The sequence below is a fragment of the Salvelinus namaycush genome, chromosome 7 (assembly GCF_016432855.1).
Source record: "Salvelinus namaycush isolate Seneca chromosome 7, SaNama_1.0, whole genome shotgun sequence".
NCBI lineage: Eukaryota > Metazoa > Chordata > Actinopteri > Salmoniformes > Salmonidae > Salvelinus > Salvelinus namaycush.
The window spans coordinates 39,423,028-39,449,697 of record NC_052313.1 but is presented as its reverse complement, the minus strand read 5'-3'; the positions used below and the strand labels follow the sequence as shown (position 1 = coordinate 39,449,697).

General features: G+C 42.4%; 1 protein-coding gene across 5 annotated transcripts in view; it reads left to right on the top strand.

Moving 5' to 3' along the window:
* The window catches only part of LOC120051218 (muscleblind-like protein 2a), a 78,864-nt gene that overhangs the window by 15,443 nt on the left and 36,751 nt on the right, over positions 1-26,670 (top strand). For all 5 annotated transcript variants that reach the window (XM_038997959.1, XM_038997957.1, XM_038997958.1 and 2 more), the window contains exon 2: positions 520-1,386. In XM_038997959.1, coding sequence (XP_038853887.1) covers positions 1,213-1,386 — 174 coding nt within the window. In that variant the 5' untranslated portion in view covers positions 520-1,212. The remainder of the gene's footprint in view (positions 1-519; positions 1,387-26,670) is intronic.

Below are 26,670 nucleotides of genomic sequence, written 5' to 3'. Positions count from 1 at the left end.
GATTTTTAAAGCTAGTTTCCTGCAATTCTATGCATTTTGCCATTGCTAATGCTGTATTATTTTGCTTTCACATAATAACAATGTATAATATTTCTAAATTAATAGTTTTTTGAATTTTCTATTTTCTACATACCCTACTTTTATGTCTGGTTTTAGTCATTTAAGTTTCCACAAAGTGTTTTTCCATCCCAAAAATTTTATGAAATAAAAACATTTTTAGCGGCCTGCCCAAGTATTACAATGGCAGAAAAATCTCTGAATACTTTTGCCTATGGGTCTGTATTGTTAAAGAACATTCACAGCTTTATCTTGTGAACAGTGGATTTATTGCCATTTTATTTATTTTTCTAGAGTTTTCTAATTGATTGTCCACTAATTGATTTGGGTAAATAATGCTGTCCCCAGCAATATGTTTCAAGTTTATTTCATGAACTGTTTTATCTTAAAAAAAAAAGAAAAGACTGTTGCATTAATGCCTGTTTAACTCCTCTGAAAATAACCCCTCTCTCTCTCACACAGATCGTCGACAGAAAGTGCCTTGTCAGACATCCCTACTTGAGCTGCCTGCCTGCACGTTTCCTCCACCAAGCATGCAACATTCCCTCCCTCTCTGTGACAGAAGATAGCTCAACCTCAGCCCCTGCCCTACCAACTCATCTTTATCAGGCTCCGTCGCTGCGCGGCCTCAGAAACCCAAGCAGAAAGATTTAACTGCAGTGGTTGGGGGAACTGGCTGGACTCTGCCAAAACAGAGTGCTGACTGACTCATTCGGAGAAGTTTGGGGACTCATTCGGAGAAGTTTAGTCAATACCCAACCCACCGTCTGCACAAATTTATATTCTCACCCAAGCAGTGCCATCGCCCTCGAAATAGCACCAGTTTCAATTATCTTCCCCGCACCCCTCCCCCTTCCTTCCCACTACCACCACATTCGGACGGTCCGTCAGTCCACCCTGCCTCTGAGCATGCCCCCGTTGACCTGTCAGTGGCCTGCACATGGGACTAACTGATTGACGAGCGACGTCTCTTGATTGACAGCTTCTCTGATAGCCGCCATCTCCCAAGCTGCACCCACATCCAGGTTGCAAGTCCACCAACTCTGCTGCTCCGAAGTCCGCAAGGGCAAGGTTTTTTTTAAGCACACTGAAGAGCCATTAGAGAATAGCCTCTCCTTCAACAAGTGGCTAGCTTTACCCCACCCCGGCATTGCTATGGCTTTAAATATTGCTTCGATGCGAGACACAAAATGGCTGACGCTGGAGGTGTGCCGACAGTTCCAGAGGGGGACATGTTCGCGGAGTGACGAGGAATGCAAATTTGCGCACCCGCCCAAAAGCTGCCAGGTGGAGAACGGAAGGGTGATTGCCTGCTTTGACTCGCTAAAGGTAAGGAATGCAGAGCACAGATAAAGGGGAAGTATTTATTCTAAGGCACATGTGTCAAACACAAGGCCAGCTGGCAGGATTTGGCCTTGACGCATTTCTGTCAGGCCCGTTCTGTGCGCCAAAGGCGGTGCATTGCCACACACTCCTCTTCCCAGACCCACACACACACCTCCTCCTAGAGACCCACACACACACCCACCCATGAGCCAGCCAGTGTGCTGTATTATATCATCACTAAACATTTGCAGCATCCCCAACTGTTCTCCTTAATGGTACTGACCAATTTAAGCGTGTTGTCAGAACCAGGTCATTGCTGTACTACAGACAATGTCATATTGGTTGTCAAAAAGTTATTAGATAAAGGATTCACATGCGAGTATAAATTAGGACACACGTGAGTATGATGAGTCAACAGTTTGATACGCTCCCAAAGTGCGCAGTGGAGGGAAAGTGCATGGACACATGCCACAGTCCTAGGCTACTAAAATGTTGCAGTCTGGCTTCAGTTTTTTAAAGCTTGACAATGAATAAACAAAAAACTGAACATGCAACAAAACATCATGCGAAGGGTAAACATGTAGGCCTGTTATAGCAACACACAGCTGCTTTCAACTACCTGTGATCCATGCAGTGCGAAAAATTATAAACATATGTTAAGTTTAAATGTTACAACAACCTACCTACGTTTTTGTCATTTGCAATTTTAAAATACTTTTTGATTAGGGTTGTAGCATATTATGCACCTCTGCAAGCATAGCAGCAAAGGCTGGACAAATATGATTTTTCTTTTGTTTAATGTTAAAACGCTCTATACAGCATCCTATGTACGTTTTTAATGAACATATTTTTCTAAAAACAAACAGGCTATGTCTGACCCACGAATTTGTTGTTTTTTCCATATGGCCCTTACAGTGATTGAGTTTGACTTCCCTGTTCTAAGGGCTTCTGTGGTATCGCTCTCCAAATCCTTTGCTCATTAAATTGGGACAGATTTACCCTATATTTAAATTGGGCACTACAGAGTGAAGACCCCTTAAGAACCAACAGGTTTTGTTTCATAATGGCTTCACTTTTACCCTGGTTTTAATAGATCTGTCTTGCTGTAGGCCTAATCATTGTTAAACATCTCCCTAATTATAGTAAGTTTAAAAGAGCCTGTTGAAGGCTCAGAGCCAGTTAAGGTATCTTTATATATTCAATCGAAGCAAATGAGCTTGGCCTATTACGTAACAACTTTGTAATATGAGGGGACTCAATCTGGAGCAGGTAATGTGTAAACAACATGCGCTATAGATCATTCATACCACAGTATCATGTAAGTACACCTGATTTCAACATTTTGCTGTTCAAATGCTAGGGGGGTGCTCAAATTAGAGAGTGCGTTTCAGTTCTCCACGCAATGCCAGAGTCAGACAAGCTTGACCTATAGTGCGAAATGTCAGAGGTCTTCTGTTGTGATCACTGCCACCAGTTGTGGGTGGGCTTTTTATACGTTTAGCTCTGTTACCATTCCACGTCCATCCTTTATACTAGTGTCTAACATCTGATCGGTGTAGAGGTGTCCGATGGTTCTATTTCTAGACTGTGTCAGCTGTTACACAAAACAACATGTTGAATAAGGTGAATGGTTTTTATTTATCTTATGCAAGCAGTTGTTGTAATAGCAATAGCATAAAACTACAAGAGTATGGTGCATGGTCACTTTATTTGGATAGTCCCATATAGATGATCAACACATAGTCATACGATAAACACACTATCTGTTGAGCAGCAAATGCTTGCGACGGTTACGAAAGGGTTATGGTTTGGTTTCGAATAAGAGTTAGGGTAAGGGCTAGGTTAAGGGTTAAGATTGGGGTTGGGGCCGGTGGATAGTTAGTTGAAATGTTGTTGACCCTTATTGAACATCTCTACAAACCATCTACTTGGCACTATCCAGATAAAGTGTTTCAGGGATTTATGCTTAATATTTATTTATCCATATTTTTTTCTGCACTGTGTAAACATTTTGTTTTAGACATTGAAAAGACCTAGGCTGATACTGCAATCATGGTGCCTCGTAATCCAATAATTCAACAGGGAATCAATAAAAAAAATCAAGTACAAATAAAACCCTGAGAACTTTCAAGATGTAAGAACCTGACAAGAACCTCATATTAAAAGCAGGTCCCCTTATATAACATTACACAACGAACTACTGCAGTGGGAATGGGGGAGTGCAGGCTCACTTATTTTTAAGACAGCGGAAGCAGTAGCTGCAATAAACCTTGGAAACCTACCCAGTAACAATGATGAATGACCAGAGAAACTGGAGCAGGTATCTTGCCGAACAATAGTCATACGTCACAATGCCTTAGCTTTTTAGATGAACGTGTGAGCTATTGCAGCGATTGTAAAGGGACACCAACCAGAAGGTTATGCAGTGTTTATAACACAGTCTTCAACGTCATGCTTTGGGTCAAAGGCAGAGCATTGAGTTTCACACATAAGAGTGAGATGCGCTTTTTACATGAAACCAATACTGGGAACTCACTGGGGGTCTGTTATTTTTCTGGTGCTGTTCCCACTGTCGCTGACCCTATACGAGTGTGGGTTACAGTCAATGTGCGTTCTACATGATATAAAATCTCTGTCCAGCTAGATTTAGGGCCAATATAATATACTTTTCATTTCCAAATTGTGTATGTCAACATCTGTAATGATCACTACCTTCTTGGCATGTGTGGAATTCTGCCTGCTTCAGTTCAGAACCAAACCCAATAACCACTCTCTAACTACATGAGTCTTGGCAGCTCTACGTCATTGAGGCAACTCGCTGTTGAAAATGGTGTTGTATTTATGGGGCCATCAGCTGTTTTCTTGGCAACCCCCTTGTTATTTGTAAATCCCTGTGAGTTATTGCAGAGCAATCGGCCAATTGACTGGCGGTCTATTACAGCTGCCCTGCTCCGTCAAACCCTGCAACAGCTTAATGGGTTTACAGCTGACTCCAATTGGGATCGATTTGTAATCGTGCCGCGTAAGGACCTGATGTCCGTTCTCCGGGTGTTAGCCTACGTTCTGTCGAGACGCAAACGGCATTGAAATGTCTGATTTGTCACAGATTTAATTGCGGTGTTATTGTTCATGTGAAGTGTAAACAGATACTGAGATGCCACAGAGTCAAATATGAAGGAACTAACTGCAAGGCTACGATCTGTGTTGAAACGGTGTGTCCTCCTAACCCTCATTGTAAACTCAGTGTTATTCTGGTGGTTATCTGGGGAGCACTGTTCTGCTGACCTGTCCCTCCGAGGCATATCCTCATGTGCCTCGGGAGCCAGTTGAGACATCACCACCAGGCTAATGTCAGAGTCCGACCTCTCTCCTATGATATCTGCCTGCCTGGATCCTCCGCCGCCACCCCATCTGTGACCAAGGTTATCTAGCCTGTCTGTAGTGCGAGGCGTGACACAGGGAGATCTGAAGAGATCCATTCAAAGGTTTAACCTCAGAGAGGTGAGGTAGAGGTACTCTGCTGCATAGAGGCATAAGGCGAGACGAGAACAGAACAGCCAGGCCTTTCAGCCTCCTCACCGAGCCCCCAGAGGCACGGCAGTCACCCGACTAGGAGGGTCCATGGGGCGGGGGCAGGGCAGTGAGCCAGAGGCCAGTCAGGCCACTGGCAGCAGAGCCCAGATAAACGCTGGCAGGATTGACCTGCAGAGGCAGGTTGAACAACAGGCTGTGCATTCTCCCTCCTCTGTGTGCTTTGCATTAACAAGAAGTGCAAGAGAAGTTAATTCTGTCACAGGCATCGTTTATGTTCACTGTGCCGTCGTGACTTTGTCTTGCTGCTCTCAGCATTTCGTACTGTCTTGTGGATTGTGTGCGCGTCCTTTCAGGTACTTTTCTCTCCCGATGGACAGAAGTTCTGTGTCGAGCTATGTTGTCATTACTGTAGGCAAAACTGTCCCTTAAAATAATCTGGGTTTAAAAACTAGGTTTGGTTTGAGCTAAGACGCATTCAGGATTAATTGGAGTGAGCCTACCCCAGAGCAGGTTAGAGCTGAATGATGTGTTGCCATAGCAATTTACCTGGCTAAAAGGTGAGCCACCTTTGTGACAACGGTTATCCGGTTTTGATTTCAGAATTGGCCTAATTTGGCTCACTTACTTCTCTATCACGCTTTGTGGCATAGCCTACTGGTTTGCTTTGAACTAACCTGACAACAGTTAGACTACTCTCTGAGATACTAACCAAGGGAACCATGACCGTGAAGGAGAAGGAGGGGTTGTGGGACAGCAACGGAGGACAGAAGATATCTGTCTATGAAAACATAAATGTCGGAGTCATGTGATTGTGTCACGGTGGCTGTGAGTGAATAGCCTGTTGTTGAGTGCCGTCTGTTACTGACAAGTCTAGGGGTATAACAGTTTACCAAACCCACCTTTTCGGTACATATTGCAGTTTTTGTTTTGGGGTCATGATTTGGTCTCGGTACAGCGGGAAAATGTAATGCCAACCATTACTGTAGTTAATGTATGTTTATTTAAGAAAATACAAAGTGTTGGTATTCCTGATTTCCATATATGATCATGAGTCATATAATGCCTGATGGTAGCACCATCAGGAATACCAACACTTTGGATTTTCTTAAATGGAAATGCACAATTATTCATCAATAACAGTATTATAAAGTGCAATATGTGTGTGAAATAAATATGTAAACATGGCTCAGACATTATATAGGCCTATGCTACAATATGCGCTCTTGTGACTCATAAAGGGGGCGTGTCTGTAGCACAGTCATTTTCGTTTTCCACTCCGGGGTAATGTGATGGGCTTTGACTGTTAAGCCCTGGAGGTCCATACATCTGTAGTAAGCGCAATACAGGGTGCATTGGCCAATTCATTTACAACTTCGGCTTTAGCTTCCTTTATAGAGGTGGGTAGGCTGAAATGGGTGCGAGAGGGCGAAGTTCATAAAGTGGCTTGAGCACTTTTACGAGGTGCTGAAATTCCCTATTCTTCTCAACCACCGAGAATGGGCGCATATCCACGGCTATAAACATACCTATCACTCATAACTTATTTGTCCTGATCAGAATCCTCTGCTTGAATGCAGTGGGGAGACGAAGTTGTGGTGTTTTTTTTGCGTTTCCGTCTTTCTCCGGTTGTAGGAATACTGGGGTGATTTCAGTGTAAATGTGTCAACATGTTTGAGGTGTTGGCAGCTGCGTAGGCCATTCTCGTTGAGCAGTGGCAATACACTATTTTTATCCATCGCCTTTGGGAACATTTTGGCTCCCCAGTAGATTACAAACTGGATATTCAAACATTGATGGAATCCTCCTGGTTTATCGACCCCACCACTCGCCATCATACAGAACTAGAACCCAGCTGCGCTTAAAAAAAGGACAGTTTGAAATGCGCCAATCAAGATTAGAATTTTGATTACAAGGTACGCTCTAGTTTTAATGGAACAGCCTGATTTTTTTTTTTCCAGCTCAGATTTAGTTGAGGCGTACACCACAGCGTAGGCATAGCCTATAGGCCAAGTGTTTTTATTTTGTATATATTTTTTTATGTATTAATTTGGGTTCACCCTGAGGACCGAACCGAGGTCCCTGTACCGAACTATTTTGGTACAAATACGTGTACTGTTACACCCCTAGACATGTCCGCAGTGACCATTTTCGGCACAGACATTAATTTAGTGCGCTTCTCACTCATTATGGAAATTAATGGTTGTGCTTCAATCAACTGCCTATGACTAGACTCAATTGTTTCAATGTAAGATTGGAAGTCTTCTATGACATAGTGCCTTCAGAAAGTATTCACACCCCTTGACTTTTCCCACACTTTGTTTGTGTGACAGCCTGAATATAAAATATATTAAATTTACATTTTTTGCCTACTCACAATACCCCATAATGTCGAAGTGGAATTATGTTTTTAAATATTTTTACAAATTAATAAACAATGTAAAAGCTGAAATGTCTTGGGTCAATAAGTATTCAACCCCTTTGTTATGGCAAGCCTAAATAAGTTCAGGAGTAAACATGTGCTTAACAAGTCACATAATAATTTGCATGGACTCACTCTCTGTGCAATAATGGCGTTAACATAAAACAATTTTTTTGGAATGACTACCTAATCTCTGTACCCCACACTAGAGGTCGACCGATTAATCTGCATGGCCGATTTAATTAGTGCCGATTTCAAGTTTTCATAACAATCGGTAATCGGTATTTTTGGACACCGATCATGGCCGATTACATTGCACTCCACGAGGAGACTGCGTGGCAGGCTGACTACCTGTTATGCGAGTGCAGCAAGGAGCCAAGGTAAGGTGCTAGCTAGCATTAAACGTATCTTACAAAAAACAGTCAATCTTAATATAATCACTAGTTAACTGCATCATGGTTGATGATATTACTAGTTTATCTAGCTTGTCCTGCGTTGCATATAATCGATGCGGTGCCTATTATTTTATCATTGAATCATAGCCTACTTCGCCAAACGGGTGATTTAACAAGCGCATTTGCGAAAAAAGCACTGTCGTTGCACCAATGTGTACCTAAACATCAACGCCTTTCTTAAAAATAATACACAAGTATATATTTTTAAACCTGCATATTTAGTTAATATTGCCTGCTAACATGAATTTATTTTAACTAGGGAAATTGTGTCACTTCTCTTGTGTTCTTTGCAACAGAGTCAGGGTATATGCAGCAGTTTGGGCCACCTGGCTCGTTGCGAACTGTGTGAAGACTATTTCTTCCTAACAAAGACAGCCAACTTCGCCAAACGGGGGATGATTTAACAAAAGCGCATTTGCGAAAAAAGCACAATCGTTGCACGAATGTACATAACCATAAACATCAATGCCTTTCTTAAAATCAATACACAGAAGTATATATTTTTTAAACCTGCATATTTAGTTAAAAGGAATTCAGGTTAGCAGGCAATTATTAAACTAGGGAAATTGTGTCACTTCTCTTGCGTTCATTGCATGCAGAGTCAGGGTATATGCAACAGTTTGGGCTGCCTGGCTCGTTGCGAACTAATTTGTCAGAATTTTACGTAGTTATGACATAACATTGAAGGTTGTGCAATGTAACAGCAATATTTAGACTTATGGATGCCACCCGTTAGATAAAATACGGAACAGTTCTGTTTTTAACTGAAAGAATAAACGTTTTGTTTTCGAAATTATAGTTTCCGGATTTGACCATATTAATGACCTAAGGCTCGTATTTCTGTGTGATATTATAATTAAGTCTATGATTTGATAGAGCAGTCTGACTGGGTGGTGGTAGGCAGCAGCACGCTCGTAAGCATTCATTCAAACAGCACTTTACTGCGTTTGCCAGCAGCTTCAAGCATTGCGCTGTTTATGACTTCAAGCCTATCAACTCCCGAGATTAGGCTGGCAATACTGAAGTACCTATTAGAACATCCAATAGTCAAAGGTATATGAATTACAAATGGTATAGAGAGAAATAGTCCTATAATAACTACAACCTAAAATGTCTTACCTGGGAATATTGAAGACCACCAGCTTTCATATGTTCTCATGTTCTGAGCAAGGAACTTAAATGTTAGCTTTTTTACATGGCACATATTGCACTTTTACTTTCTTCTCCAACACTTTGTTTTTGCATTATTTGAACCAAATTGAACATGTTTCATAATTTATTTGAGACTAAATTGATTTTATTGATGTATTATATTAAGTTAAAATAAAAGTGTTCATTGTTCATTCAGTATTGTTGTAATTGTCATTATTACAAATATATATAAAAATCGTCCGATTTAATCGTTATCGGCTTTTTTTGGGCCTCCAATAATCTGTATCGGCGTTGAAAAATCTGAATGGGTCGACCTCTACCCCACACATACAATTATCTGTAAGGTCCATCAGTCGAGCAGTGAATTTCAACCACAGATGCAACCACAAAGACCAGGGAGGTTTTCCATTGCCTCGCAAAGAAGGGCACCTATTGTTAGATAATACATATATATTTTTTAAAGCAGACTTTGAATATCCCTTTAAGCATGGTGAAGTAATTAATTACACTTTGGATGGTGTATCAATACACCCAGTCACTACAAAGATACAGAGAGTCCTTCCTAGCTCAGTTGCCGGAGAGGAAGGAAACCGCTCAGGGATTTCACCTTAAGCCAATGGTGACTTTAAACAGTTAGTATTTGATGGCTGTGATAGGACAAAACTGAGGATGGGTCAACAAAACTGTAGTTACTCCACTATACTAACCTAATTGACAGAGTTAAAAGGAAGCCTGTACAGAATACAAATATTCCAAAACATGCATCCTGTTTGCAATAAGGCACTATAGTAATACTGCAAAAAATGTGGCAAAGCAATTCACTTTTTGTCCTTAATACAAAGTGTTTGGGGGCAAATCCAATACAACAGATTACTGAGTACCATTCTCCATATTTTCAAGTATAGTGGTGGCTGCATCATGTTATGGTTATGCTTGTATTCATTAAGAACTGGGGAGATTTTTCAGGATAAAAAATGGAATGGAGAAAGCACAGTCAAAATCCTACAGGAAAACTTGGTTTAGTCTGCTTTCGACCAGACACCGGGAGATCAATTCACCTTTCAGCAGGACAATAACCTAAAACACAAAGCCAAATCGACGCTGGAGTTGCTTAACACAAGGCGAAATCTACAGTACACTGGAGTTGCTTACCAAGAAGATAGTGAATGTTCCTGAGTGGCCAAGTTACAGTTTTGACTTAAATCTACATGGAACCATATGTCAAGACCTGAAAATGGTTCTCTAGCAATGATCAACAACCAATTTCACAGTGCTTGAAGAATTTTGAATAGAATAATGGGCAAATATTGCACAATCCAGGTTTGGAAAGCTTTCAAGACTTACCCAAAAAGACTCAAGGTTGTAATCGCTGCCAAAGATGCTTCTACAAAGTATTGACTCAGTGGTGTGAATTTATGTAAATTAGATATTTCTGTATTTCATTTTCAATACATTTGTTAAAATTTCTAAACATGTTTTCACTTCGTCGTTATGGGGTATTGTGTGTAGATGGGTGAGATGATTTTTTTTGTTTGTTTAATCCATTTTGAAGTCAGGCTATAACACAACAATGTGGAATAAGTTAAGGGATTCCTTAAAATGAAAAGGACGAGGGGACAAATTTAATAAGTATCAGAGTAGGCGTGCTGATCTAGGATCATGCCCCCCCCTGTCCATATATTCTTATTAATTGTGATTTTTAAAAGTCAAAACTGCGCTTGATTCTTACAGTGCCAGGAGAATGCTGTTGTGAGGTGTTGGATTATTCCTCCCTCGCCTCCATGCCTGTTATCTTCACCATCAGCGCTACTTCTCAGTGACCACCGCCATGTCTGACTTGAGTGTTTACATCCAACCTGTTTTCCAACGCTGCCTCAGCCTATCAGATTTCAGAGTTTTTAAACAGAAGCGGTAAGCTACACTAGTAGTAATTGTTGTTTTATGTTTGTGTTTTCCTCATGTCAGGTAAACATTGGTTGAGTCTCAAATGGCACCCTTTTGACTACATAGTGCACTATATTGGGAATAGGGTGCCATTTGGGACACTGACATAGCCCCTCATGGTGAACATGCCCTTGTTTTCGCTCCTCTGTAAGAACATCTTAGCATGTGCAGTCAGGCAGGAAGCCTGGTGCGAGATTTAAACCAATTGTCAAAGATCTTGACTCGGATTCAACCAAAAATCTTTGAGCTCTGTGCAGCAGCCACTCCCTCATGCTTCAGTACAGGATCTGGGCAGCGGAACGTGGATTTCACTTTGTACACTTTTCAAATCTTGTTTTTTAATTGAGATCTTAGGTCTTGAATTTAGATCAAAATCATACCTCGCCTATTTGCTACGTTTGCGTTCGAGGAAGGAATGCTTCTCTTCGTCTTGACTGTTCACGTGTGTGTATATAAGCTTGCAAACTTTTTTTCTAGGGGATGGGGGGGAGGACATGCATTCCTCAGGGTAATCCCCTAAACTGGGCCACACCCTCGCCCGAGCAAGCATGGATGGGGGAATGTATGCCGTGCAGAAGGCAGCAAAGCATAGTAAGGCTAGTGATTCCCCCCTGGGGTCATTCACAGCAACAAAGAAGCGCTGGCTGCTGACCTGAGCTTTAACGGTAGGGCTACCCGTGGGGAGGAGGCCAGGCTTTGATGATTCCCCCCCCCCGCAGGCAGCATCCCCCTCTTAACAGAGGTCTCTCGACACCCCCTCCACACTCAAACACGCCAGACTTAATTTGGTCCCTGTGACGTCACTCTTCCCTGCTACTGTCTTGTGACCCCAGACAGACAGACAGTTAATGGGACGAGGCGAAGGTTAAGTTGGCGCAGGTGGTTGCTGCAGCTGATGAGCCCAGTGTTTCCCTCTTAAATGGGCCACGGCTCTGATGTGTGTGTGTGTGCCCGCCTGCCTGCTATGGCCTGCTCGTCTCTACAGTGCAGTATAACGCAGTGCGGGACCAGTGACAGTCTCTGTGGGCTGGAAACCACAGTCCTGGAATGGACTTCCTAAACACAAATTACACTGTGAGAATAGGTCAGACCACTGATATAGCACAGCCCCCGCTCTGACCTCTGCAAAACTGGTCTAGGCCGTTTGAAGCATTGGCTGCTTTAGTCTGTTATTGGGAAATAAAGCGTAGCCATTTTGTATTGATTTCTTCCCCTTCATGATTTAATACAAAGATTAGTGACCCAGTATTACTAGCAAGCCAATAATGGGAGACAGAGCAGAGCAGAAAAAAATCTATCTGTAGGACAGAGGCTTCACCTAGTTCTCCCACACAGGCTCTAAATCATTCTCTTTCTCTCTCTTCTTTTGATAAAACAAGATGCTCTCTGAGAAATGCTTTTTTTCCCTTGAAGAATTTCTTCTGCAAAATGTATCCCTCACACTTGTTAATTGTCAAGGCAGGCAGGCCGGAAGCTCGCTACACGCTTGGCCTTTATGCCATTGTCTGCTTCCTACGTGGCACCCTATTCCCTATGTAGTAAACTACTTTTGACCAGGGTTCATTGGGTTCTGGTCTAAAGTAATGCACTATGTAGGTAATAGAGTGCCATTTGGGACGTAGTCATCGTCATTACTTATTGATTTGAAATGGAGCCTAATGCACATTTTAATTGCGCCTTTTCCTTTTTTATATATATATATTTTTATACATGATTTTGTTAGGGCTGGGGTGATACAAGTATTGCGGTAGTCATTAGTATCGTGGCAAGGAAACAAAACAAGTGTATTTAACTTATTTTGAGAAACAGCCCTAATGTTGTAATCTATGCTGTCATCGAGTCACATTTATTTGTTTTCCAAGCTATATGTAATGGAGACGCTGAGAGTCAAGAAGCAGGTGAAACGTTTAATAAAACATGAAACGAGACAACACAACAGTGGCGTCTACGCATAAACACCGGAACAATATCGACGAAGGAGAGAACCAAAGGGACTGACCACTTTATAGGGGAGGTAATCAGGAAGGTAGTGGAGTCCAGCTGACTATCATAAGGACATGCAGGTGCACGTAATGATTGATGACAGTTGTGCGTAATGATGGATCCCAGGACCGGTGGTTAGTATTCCGGCAATGTTGAACACCGGAGGGGAGGAGCGGGAGTAGACATGACACTATAGCACACACTATTTTACATACAGCAGATTTTTAAAGGACCAAATCTGTCTGCTTCATGTTTTCATTTTTGCCATGGAAAAAATATTGCGACACTGGAATTGTCCCGCCCCTAGATTTTTGTCATTCACTTTTGTTGGGTAACAGTTTCTCTTCAACTGGTTTGAGCATAATCGAGTTTCCCTTACAAGGCACCTTGTTTTTTTCTGTCACTCTGCCGTCCCTCACCAGAGTTTACAACAGAATTTGTCTATCACATCCTAGACAAATAAACCACTAGATTAAAAAATATATATATATTTTTGATTCAGTGAATTTTGCTGGAGGTGGAATGTGGGTTAAGCAATAGTAGCATACTTTCGTTAAAATGCTTTTTTTCTCCCTTATGTCGAAAATAGGAAACTTGTCATACCATGGATGGATTGCGTTATTCTAAAATTGATAAAATTATTTTCTTCTCGTCAATCTACGCACAACACCCCATTAAAAACAGAAATACCTTATTTACATAAGTATTCAGACCCTTTGCTATGAGACTCTATTGAGCTCAGGTGCATCCTTTTTCCATTGGTCATCCTTGATGTTTCTACAACTTGATTGGAGTCCACCTGTGGTACATTCAATTGATTGGACATGATTTGGAAAGGCACACACCGGTCTATATAAGGTCCCACAGTTGACAGTGCATGTCAGAGCAAAGAGCAAGCCATGAGGTCAAAGGAATTGTCCGTAGAGCTCCGAGACAGGATTGTGTCGAGGCACAGATCTGGGGAAGGGTACCCCAAAAAAATTCTGCATCATTGAAGGTCCCCAAGAACACAGTGGCCTCTGGAACCGCCAAGACTCTTCTTAGAGCTGGCCGCCCGGCCAAACTGAGCAATCGGGGGAGAAGGGCCTAGGTCAGGGAGGTGACCAAGAACCCAAAAATCACTTTGACAGAGCTCTAGGAGATGGGGGAACCTTCCAGAAGGACAACCATCTCTGCAGCACTCCACCAATCAGGCCTTTATGGTAGTGACCAGGCGGAAGTTACTCTTCAGTAAAAGGCACATGACAAGATTCTCTGGTCTGATGAAATCAAGATTGAACTCTTTGGCCTGAATGCCAAGTGTCACGTCTGGAGGAAACCTGGCACCATCCCTACGTATGTTTTTTTTTTTGTGTGCCAGGGACTGGGAGACTAGTCAGGATCAAGGGAAAGATGAACTGAGCAAAGTACAGAGAGATCCTTGATGAAAACCTGCTCCACAACACTCTGGACCTCAGACTGTGGCGAAGGTTCGCCTTCCAACAGGCCAACAGCCCTAAGCACACAGCTGAGAAAACGCAGGCTTCGGGACAGAAACAAGCTTTTCGTTGCACCTGCGAGATCATCTGCGAATCTGTGTACGCTACCAATAAACTTTTGATTTAGATTTTTTTAATACACAAAAAACGGGGACCACTTGGCTCATTAGCACAACTGGCTGAAATTATACAAAAGTTTGAGAGTGCATCTTTAAGCTTGCATTCAGTTTCCCCTTGATGTTGCACACACGCTTCCATCCCCCTGTCACAAGGGGATTAATGGCTGATTTTAAGATGAAATTGTCAACCCTGTCCCTTTTTAGTCCCTTTTTTATAGTATTTATTTTATTTATTAACCTCCTTGATGAGAAGAAGTATTTGTTATGAAGTTGAACATGTGCTCTTTATTACATAACTTTAAATTAGGCTAAATTAATATTATAATTCTTTGGGAGGGGACTACATTACTCTTATTTGTACAATGACCTACACTCCACTTAGGCACTTTGTTTGGGATGGAGCTAGCCTAGGCAGCCAATAGTGACCGCTTGATCTGCACTATCGTCTAGGTTTGATGTAATACGCTTGTGTGTCCCGTAGCCCTGCTCATGCATAAAGTATCCTCCATTCAGGCTGCAAAAGCATAATATTCCTGCTTAACTAGCTCTAATGAGCCCCTTACCCCCCAAAAAAGGAAAATATGTGTACTGTCCTAATAGAACACAATTTTCCCCCACCATTTTCATATAAAAACAACTTTCCACATATAAAGTATGTAGAAAAGATAATATATATATATATATTATTCAGTCAGGGACAAACATTTAAAAAACAACGTATTTAGCAGCATGGTTTTGATTGTTTGAGCAAAATAACACCGCATTAGCCATGGCAAAATGCATAGAATTGCAGGAAATTATCTTTAAAACTGCAACATGTTCTCTCAGCTGCATGTCAATTTTTGTTCGAATTTTCTTAAATTTAGCCACATTGACAAGTCGGCCGCGCCCATCGCCACACCCCCTGCCACGCCATCACCTAAGCCTCTTTTTGATCAAGACAAAACACTATGTTCAATCATGGTTTCATACAGCAGGCCTATATCCCAAGAGAGTCCTTGAGTGACTTAGTGTACGACTGTAGACTTAGTGGACATACCAGTATGACTCATCTTTAGCAGACATGCTATCAACTGAAAGTCCATGTGATGTAAGAGCTGCTATGAGGTCTTTGAGGTTTACCAGAGGAGACTAGGGCTGCATCCCTATTGGCACCCTATTCTCTATTTTGTGCATTACTTTTGACCATTTGGGAAGTAGCCAAGTTTTTCTCAACTACAATATATATCACATCAATGGAGTTGAGTGGAGACGACTGTGGGCGGACTGAACCTCCGACGACATCGAGTCGCTGTCGGTCAGTACATGTAAAAATGTAATTCTTAAACCCTTACTGTGTACCTTTGTCCTCTGTTGCTGCGTGCCTTTCATTGTTTGCTGAAATATATACTTTGAGTAAAACTTTTTTCAAGTACAACCACTGACTGTTTCCTCGTATCGACTGACTCGATGTTGTCGGAAGTACATTTTGCTCAGTCGTCGTAACCCAACTCCACCGAGATGTACAGTGCTTTCAGAAAGTATTCGCACCCCTTGACTTTTTCCAAATGTTATTTTACAGCCTGAATTTAAAATGGATTACATTTAGATTTTTGTCACTGGCCTACACACAATACCCCATAATGTCAAAGTGGAATTATGTTTTTTAGAGTGTTTTACAAAATAATAAAAAATGAAAGCTGAAATGTCAATAAGTATTCAACCCCTTTGTTATGGCATGCTTAAATGAGTTCAGGGGTAAACATTTGCTTAGCAAGTCACATAATAAGTTGCATGGACTCACACTCTGTGCAATAATTGTTTCCAATTATTTTTGAATGACTTTCTCCTCTATGTACCCCACACATACAATTATCTGTAAGGTCCCTCAGTTGAACAGGGCATTTCAAACAGATTCAACCACAGAGACCAGGGAGGTTTTCCAATGCCTCACAACCGGCATCTATTACTAGATGGGTAAAAAACAAAAACAAAAACAGACATTGAATATCCCTTTGAGCATGGGGAAGTTATTAATGACACTTTAATGGTGTATCAATACACCTGGTCACAAAAGATACAGGCGTCCATCCTAACTCCGTTGCCGGAGAGGAAGGAAACTGCACAGGGATTTCATCATGAGGCCAATGGTGACTTTAAAACAGAGTTTAATGGATGTGATAGGAGAAAAGAGGATCAACAACATTGTAGTTACTCCACAGTACTAAACTAAATGAGAGGGTGAAAAGAATGAAGCCTGTACAGAATACAAATATTCCAAAACATGCATCCTGTTTGCAATAAGGCACTAAAGTAAAACAGCAAAGAATTTCATTTTGTCCTGAATACAAAGCGTTATGTTCGGGGCAAATCCAACACAACACATCACTGAGTACCACTCATAGTGGTGGCTGCATCGTGTTATGAGTATGCTTGTCATCGACAAGGACTAGGATGTTTAGGATAAAAAGAAACCGAATAGAGCTAAGCGCAGGCAAAATCCTAGAGGAAATCCTGGTTCAGTCTACATATGACAGAATTTTTCTTCCACTTTGACGTTACATAGTATTTTGTGTAGATCGTTGACAAAAAATTACAATTAATTCCATTTTAATCCCACCTTGTAACAACACAAAATGTATAAAAAGTCAAGGGGTGTTTATACTCTCTGAAGGAACTGTACTTATAGTGGAGTTGAGAAACCCAGCTATTTGGAATGCTGTCTAAAGCTGTGCTGACAGACAGGTCTCTTCCCAGTCTGTATCATATCAAGCTAAGTAGATTACTTATCACTAGCCCAGTGAATGACTAGTCTGTATGTATAAGAGATGGAATTTTTTCCTCTTTCACTTTCTGGGAATGTCGGGGGGAGTGAGGCGGCCATCTTGGAGTGATTTAAGCCTTGTAGTGAAGCACTCTTTTGTTTTAGTCAGGTGAGGTAGCCTTAAAGTCCAAGTGCAGTCAAAAAAAGCATTTCCCGGTGTTTTATATACTGTATTTCCACACGGAGTTTGGAATAATACTGTGCAAATTATGATAATGCCCTTTTAGTATAAGAACTGTTTGAAAAGACCACCTGAAATTCCAGCCTGTTTTGGCCTGCACAGGGAAGCAAGCTGTAAATTAGTAAAAGAGTTCCAAACCTCTTTGCTAATAATGGCTAGTTTTCAGATTGTCTTTCCCAGACAGTCCAAGCAAATGTTGTTCTTGAGAAATTGCTCTTTGCCAAGATGCTACAGCATTTCTTTCTTTTTGACCATTTTAATTGAAAACAATCACAGTGAGGTACTTAATTGTTAGCCTGAAAGGATTTTGAGATAAAAATGGCTCCGTTGGACCTTTTTTTAAATATAATTATAAGGTCCATACTGCCTATAGGCTTAACTTGACTATACTTTTAAACTCATTGGAATGCAATTCAGAGCCTATATCTTATCCGAATGCAAAGATATGCAATATGATATCAATTTCCCCTTTTTAAGGTGACTGACCAGGGATGTATTAATTTGGAATCATACGGAAGGTAACGGGGTGGGTCCTACCCAAATATGTCAAATAAGGAACATGTTTTATGTTGCAGAGCTAATGAATACACCCCAGCTTACTGCTATCATACTGACCGTGGGTTGCAGTGGTGGGCACCCAACGTGCTGTTAATGTGGAATCTACTTCATTTATCGTGTGAGTGTCTGCAGTGTACCAGTGATTAATGATCAAAGCAGGGGCTACCAGATGTGGAGGCCACCAAAATAGCACCTCTGTGTAATGAGCTGGTGTTTCTCTTTCTTGCCCACTGAATCTTACCTGAAACTCCCTCGACGTGCAAACAACATACCACGTGATGTCTGTGTCCCAAATGACACCCGATTCCCTATATAGTGCATTAGTTTTGACCGGAGTAGTTCACTACCTTTGACCACGACCCATAGGACTCTGATCAGAAGTAGTGCACTATATTTAGTGAATAGGGTGCCATTTGGCACACACATATGTATCCGTCAGGGAATGCTTTACAAGAGTTCCAATCGCTGAACATGTAAACCGTTAGGTCACATTTCAAAATTGTCCCCCACGATGAAATCGGGGAGAGAACTGTGGATCTGTCTCCATCCGTACGTTCGTCACACGCCATATCTCAGATGGCACTAGCCCGATTTTGGCGAAACTTGGGTGAATGATGCGTCTTGCCATAGAGATTTGGCATTTACAAAATTACACTGATTGGCCCAAGGCGGGAGCTTTAGTAATTACCTGAAATGTGTTGGTCACATGTGATATCTCAATTGGCTGGGGGGTTGTGTTGCTGCATCTTTCGTGGGGAACGACATGTTTACTGTTGCCTTGAACTTTGTGACAGGATAGCATCTGTCAGTCTGCACTGTGCACATGCGTTTCAATTGTGGATAACGTTCCAATGATTACAGAGGCCAGATTGATTACCATTCCAACTACACTAAGGGTGCCTAATGATTTGACCATGAACAAAGGACCTCGTAATTACATAACTGCCAACTACAAATACTAGATTAGGCTAGTCGCCTTTCAGTCAACAGCAGTGGTTTCCATGTTCTCCAGTGCTCTACACACTCCAGGGTTGTAATCACTAAAAAACCAAACGGAATAAAACGGACCAAAATGGGGAGGGACTACCTGAACTTGTCCAATAAGAAACACCTGTTTTCATTGCAAAATGTTGCACTGGTATGTACGAATGATACGACCCAGTGCACCATATACTCCAGCAGTAGGCTATCTGCAGCATGCCTTTCCTCCCTTCCCCCCAGTTTATGGTCGTGTGGTAAAGGTCTATAGATGTTGCTGGTGGTAGGGGCAGGTGTGCGGGGGGCATGCAGAGTTCAGGGATGAAATTGAGATGGGCAATTTCACACCCAGCAGATGCCTGCGCCACTGACCCGCAGGGACAGGTGGGGGATACTAATTGGCAGCGCACACAGGGTCAGGGCCTACAAACTGGCTGTATCCTGAAGGCACCCTATTCCCTTTATAGTGCACTACTTTTGACTAGAGCACCATGGGTTCTAGTCAAAAGTAGAGCTCTATATAGGGAATAGTGTAACATTTGGGATGCCTACACACTTCCCCAGACGATCCCATGGAGGGAGAGAAGGGTGTACAGTGGGAGGGAAAGATGGATGGGAGTATTGGTGGTGGTGGTGGGGGGGGACACAAATTGGCAGCGCATATAGTGTTGCAGTTAATTAAAACTCATGGTGTGTTTGTGTTTGTAGTTATTATAACTACCCTAGGCGGAAGGGAGCGGTAGGTGGAAGGAAGGCAGGGAGAGGTAGGTGGGAACAAGGGCGGGAGTGAAAAAGTAGGTGGGAGGTTTGGAGGGAGAGGTAGGAGTGACATGGTGGAGGGATGGAGCGGAAGGAGTGAGCGTGTGTTCTTCCGGTGACGCAGGGATTCTAAACTCTTATACTTCCATTTGTCATTGTTTTAATAAAGACCAATGCAATTCAACGTTTACATTCTTTAACAAATGTTGAAATGAGACTAATTTATTGTCTCTGTTAGACAGGCTTTATGAATACTCATAGAAACACAAACTCTCTCTGGGGGGGTTTCTCTGTCTTGCTCTGCCCCACTCTCCCTCTATTCCTGATACAGGAGTGTTGGCTTGGTCATTCTGGCGTGTGTGTACGCTGACGGTAGAAATAAAAGGTGTGCTTACTCCACTTGAGCGGCTTGTGTGAGTCATCACTCTTGGGCTCTAATTCACTTCCTGTAGCGCGAGGCAACCGTGGGCTTATATTTAGAGCCAGAAGGCCCACATCACCAGAGAGCCTACATACAGTACCTACCTAGCTAGCTAGCTACCTCTGGGTCATGTTCATTAGGGCATGCATACTTTTAAAACGCTTTGCAAAGGAAAACAAAAATGTGTATTTCTCATTGGACAAGTCCAGGTAGTCCGTCCCTGTTTAAGTCCGTTTCATGTTTTTTGCTGCCTTATGAACATGGCCCTGGAGAGGAGCTGCCACTGCGTCTCTAAGCCCTCAGAGGCTCTTGAGTTCAGCCCTACAGGGGGATATCTGTCACCAGAGGAAACTCTATCCCAACCAGAAAACAACATTTTGTATGCATTCTGTCCTCGCTTGGTTGTCATGCTCGTCCTGTGTGGCTCAGTTGGTAAAAGTGTGATGCTAGCAATGCCAAGGTTGTTTGTTCAGTTTCTGTAAGGATCACATAAATGTAATAAAGATGCACTCACAGTAATTCAAGTCGCTTTGGATAAAAAGTGGCATATTATAGAAAGATGACGGAAATGCACAGGGTAGAGGAAAAGGTATATGCCAAACCAACGTGCATGAATTAAGGTTATGCGAGAATATACTAAGCCACTCTTGAAGGGCAGTTGAGGTTGATGGAAAAAAATGCTTCTTTCTTTACATTACCGGATGACATCCTTCATCAGGGTGTCTGTGTCCAAATGGCACCCTATTCCCTACCTGCACTACTTTTGACCTTAAGCTGGAATATGGTGCCATTTCAACGCATATGAATGACTGATGTATTGTTTATAAGCGCCACTTCGTAGTTTGAGTGTGATTTACTAATATAGCATTCTCCTTCAATGAATTGTGAATGAATAGAAAAGGCCCATAACACAACCCAACACTGTAACCTTGGACACACTGGCCTGCGTCAGCCATGTCTCCCATATTACAGATTTCCTGGTCTGTCCCAAATGGCACCCTATTGCACTACTTTTGACCGGAGCCCTATGGGTAAGTAGTACACTAAATACGGAATGATATGCCATTTGGGACGCAGCTGTGCTCATCCATTTGCTGAGTGTGTTGGAAAGGGGCTTTGATGAAAAGATCGGCTCCTGCTCTCCCTCCACCTTATCCCTCCCTCCACCCCATTATCCCCCTTGGTCTGGGCTATGGATTTATATCACTCTGAAACACTCGACACCCGACACGCTATCAATGAGGGTCGGCGCTTAGGTGAATGGTGGCCGGTGCGTAAGAGAGAAAATGACATGGCTATAGATTTAAGCATGTACTCAAAACATAAAGGTAAACAAAGGAGGCAGAGTTAAAAAATCAATACGTTTTTTAAAATGAATTCCATGTCCTAAAGATTTTTTTTTTTAAGTGCCTGTGCAAACTTTGTGGTTTTTATGGTTTGAGTGTGCGGAGTACCTGCTGAGGCTCCCTTGTGTGACTGGTGATTTTTAGAATATCAATTGAAATTCTAGAGTTTTGAATAAAGGCATCTAACATGTGATCGTTGCACATTCATACCACTTGACATTTTCCACATTTTGTGTTAAAGCCTGAAATTATTAAATTGAGATTGTCACTGGCCAACACACAATTAACTATAATGTCAAATTGATTTTTGTAAACAAATTAATTAAAAGCTCAAATGTCTTGAAATCAAAAGTATTCAACCCCTTTCTTATGGCAAGCTTAAATAGGTTCAGGAGAGAGAATTTGCTAACAAGTCACATAAGTTCCATGGACTATAATAATAGTTTTTAACATGCTTTTTGAATGACTACCTCATCTGTACCGCACTAACACAATTATCTGTAAGATCCCTCTGTTGAGCAGTGAATTTCAAACACAAATTTAACCACACAGACCAGGGAGGGTTTTCCAATGCTTTGCAGAGAAGGGCACTTATTGGTAGATGGGTACAACTTTTTTGAAGCAGACATTAAATATCCATTTGAGCATGGTGAAGTTATTAATTACACTTATCAATACACCCAGTCACTACAAAGATACAGGCGTCCTTCCTAACTCAGTTGCCAGAGAGGAAGGACACCGCTCAGGGATTTCACCATGAGGCCAATGGTTCTTTTAAAACCATTAGAGTTTAATGGCTGTGATGGGAGAAAATGGAGGATCAAGAACATTGTAGTTAATTCACAATACTAACCTAAATGACAGAGTGAAAAGAAGGTAGCCTGTACAGAATACAAATATTCCAAAACATGCATCCTGTTTGTAACAAGGCACTCAAGTAAAACTGCAATAAATGTGGCAGAGAAATTAACTTTATGTCCTGAATAAAAAGCGTTATGTTTGGGGCAAATCCAAGACAACACATCACTGAGTACCACTCTCCATATTTTCAAGAATGGTGGTTGCTGCATCATGTTATGGGTATACTTGTCATTGGATGTTTTGTGATAAAAATAAACATAAGAGCTAAGCACCAGCAAAATCCTAGAATGCTGTTCATCGACTACAGCTCAGCATTTAACACCATAGTACCCCCCCAAAACTCGTCATTAAGCTCGACCCCGCCCTGTGCAACTGGGTCCTGGACTTCCTGACCCACCGCCCCCAGGTGGTGAGGGTAGGTAACATCTCCACCCCACTGATCCTCAACACTGGGGCCCCACAAAGGTGCGTTCTCAGCCCTCTCCTGTACTCCCTGTTCACCCATGACTGTGTGGCCATGCACGCCTCCAACTCAATCATCAAGTTTGCAGACGACACTGCAGTGGTAGGCTTGATTACCAACAACGATGAGACGGCCTACAGGGAGGAGGTGAGGGCCCTCGGAGTGTGGTGTCAGGAAAATAACCTCACACTCAATGTCAACAAATCAAAGGAGATGATCGTGGACTTCAGGAAACAGCAGAGGAAGCATCCCCCCCATCCAAATCGACGGGACAGTAGTGGAGAAGATGGAAAGTTTTAAGTTCCTCGGCGTACACATCACGGACAAACTGAAATGGTCCACCCACACACAGACAGCGTGGTCAAGAAGGCGCAGCGGCGCCTCTTCAACCTCAGGAGGCTGAAGAAATTTGGCTTGTCACCAAAAACACTCACAAACCTTTACAGATGCACAATTGAGAGCATCCTGTTGGGCTGTATCACCGCCTGGTACGGCAACTGCTCCGCCTACAACCGTAAGACTCTCCAGAGGGTAGTGAGGTCTGCACAACGCATCACCGGGGGCAAACTACCTGTCCTCCAGGACACCTACACCACCCGATGTCACAGGAAGGCCATAAAGATCATCAAGGACAACAACCACCCGAGCCACTGCCTGGTCACCCCGCTATCATCCAGAAGGCGAGGTCAGTACAGGTGCATCAAAGCTGGGACCGAGAGACTGAAAAACAGCTTCTATCTCAAGGCCATCAGACTGTTAAACAGCCATCACTAACATTGAGTGGCTGCTGCCAACATACTGACTCAACTCCAGCCACTTTAATAAGGAAAGAAATGTATGTAATAAATGTATCACTAGCCACTTTAAACAATGCCACTTTATATAATGTTTACATACCCTACATTACTCATCTCGTATGTATATACTATACTCTATACCATCTACTGCATCTTGCCTATGCCTTTCGGCCATCGCTCATTCATATATTTTTATATTCATTCCTTTACACTTGTGCGTGTATAAGGTAGTTGTGAAATTGTTAGGTTAGATTACTTGTTAGATATTACTGCATGGTCGGAACTAGAAGCACAAGCATTTCGCTACACTCGCATTAACATCTGCTAACCATGTGTATGTGACAAATAAAATTTGATTTGATTAGATGAAATTCTGGTTGTCTGCTTTTCACCAGACACTGGCAGATGATTTCACCTTTCAGCAGGACAATAACCTAAAACACAAGGCCAAATCTACACGAGATGCTTTCCAAGATGACATTGAATGTTCCTGAGTGGCCTAGTTACAGTTTTGACTTAAATCTGCTTGAAAATCTATGGGAAGACTTGACAATGGCTGTCTAGCAATGATCAACAACCAATTTGACAGAGCTGGAAGAATTACAAAAATAATAATGTGCAAATATTGTGTAATCCAGGTTGGAGACTTAGGCATACTGGAGGTCGTGTGCAGCCCTCCTTGGCCAGGTCCTTCAGTATGCCTTTTAAAGAGGACTTCTCTGTGGAGCTGCTCAGTCCCGGAGGTAATACGTATATGCAAGGAAAAACTCATACCAATTTTTCCCCTACCATTTTCAGTAATAAAAAAAACATCAAGAAGTGACTAGCATCTAGCTAACAGATTGGAACTGAATCCCATGGGCATTGGGGTGTCTAATCAACAGTATACAGTGCATTTGGAAAGTGTTCAGACACCTTGACTAGTTCCACATTTTGTTACGTTACAGCCTTATTCTAACATTGATTAAGTAAATGTTTTCCTCATCAATCTACATACAATACCCCATAATAACAAAGCGAAAACAGGTTTTTATAAAAAAATATTTATAAAAAGAAAAGACTTGAAATTGAGCTCAGGTGCATCCTGTTAACTTTGATCATCCTTGATGTTTCTACAACTTGATTGGAGTCCACCTGTGGTAAATTCAATTGATTGGAAATGATTTGGAACGGCACACACCGGTCTATATAAGGTCCCACAGTTGGCAGTGCATATCAGAGCGGAAACGAAGCCTTGAGGTTGAAGTAATTGTCCGTAAAGCTCCGAGACAGGATTGTGTCGAGGCACAGATCTGGGGAAGGGTACCAAAAAATGTCTGCAGCATTGAAGGTCCACAAGAACACAGTGGCCTGCATTTTTAAATGGAAGAAGTTTAGGAAGGGCCTTGGCGGTTCCAGAGCTGGCCGCCCCGCCAAACTGAACAATCGGGGGAGAAGGGCCTTGTTCAGGGAGGTGACCAATAACCCAATAGTCACACTGATAGAGCTCCAGAGTTCCTCTGTGGGGGGACTGGGGAACTAGTCTGGATCGAGGGAAAGATGAACGGAGCAAAGTTCAGAGATCCTTGAAAACCTGCTCCAGGGTGCTCAGGACCTCAGACTGGGGTGCAGGTTCGTTCACCTTCCAACAGGACAACAACACACACAGCCAAGATAACGCAGGAGTGGCTTCGGGACAAGTCTCTGACTGTCCTTGTGTGGCCCAGCAAGAGCCCGGACTTGAACCCGATCGAACATCTCTGGAGAAACCTGAAAGATAGCTGTGCAGTGACACTCCCCAGAGCTTGAGAGGAACTGCAGAGAAGAATGTGCGTCATACCCAAGAAGACTCAAGGCTGTAAAGGTGCTAGAACAAAGTACTGAGTAAAGGGTCTGATTTACTTATGTAAATGCAAGATTTCATTTATTAGATTAAAAAATATATATATATTTAAGCAATTTTAGAAATTGGCAGTAACGTAACAAAATGTGGAATAAGTCAAGGGGTCTGAATACTTTCCGAATGCACTGTAGTTAGGCTAGCAATTGTTGTTCATTTTCTCTCTCGAAATGGCTATATTTCTCTAATTGCAGCTTGACGTTGGCTAGTATTTATTCTACAAATATTTTCCTCCTAGAAGGTGTCAGTGACGAATTGGCCAATCTACAACTGGTACGCAAGTGTCTGAAATGGATTCCGAGTGCTCATGACAGTTAGGCTTAGTTGTAAGGAATATTGCCTCAGTCCTTTAACTCGGCCGGTCAACACAGAGATTGGAATGGTACGTGTGTGCACGCCTGTGTGTATGTGTGCGTGCCTGTGTGTGTGTCGTTAGATTAGTGCAGCTCAACAGGGTGGGTTTCATGTCTCAGCAGGTCACAGATGATCAGATTAACTGGAGTAGGCAGGGCTCACTGGATTACCAGCCCAGCCTACTGGGCTACAGCATAGACCTGGGAGGCAAGAGAGTTGTAAGAGCATTGAAGACACACACACAAATCCTATCTCTATGTTGACAGGCAAGCAGAACACACACACAGCTCTGTAACATACATGCACAAAAAAACTTGCCCTCGCTCTTAGGTCTGGACGCTCCCTCATAACTCGTCCACAACAATCCAATGTCAGACAGTCCTCTTTCAACAAGCACATAAATTAGACTTGCTTTTAGTCAGAAAGACTGTGTATATTTCTGCTGTATCTCAAGGTTCATCATTTGTATTAAGTGCCACCCTGCTATTTTCAAGCTGTGTTCTTTCACAGAAACTGTGTGTGTGCTCAATATTCCAGGCAGAACCTCACTCCGAATACACTCTCATTGATGTTAGTCAAAGAATTAGAATGAGTTGGTGATCTATTTCTGATGCATACACAGTACTGCCTGCCACACTTTTATACAACGCCCTCTCCCCAGATGGAGATGTGTGTTTTTGGGAGTGTGTGTGTTTTGTGTGTGGGCCCGTGGTAGAGGGACCCCTGCTGTGGAGTGTCCCTACACAGATGACACTGTGTCTGCGTCTGAGAGAACAGGAGGGGGGAATTATCACCACCTATCT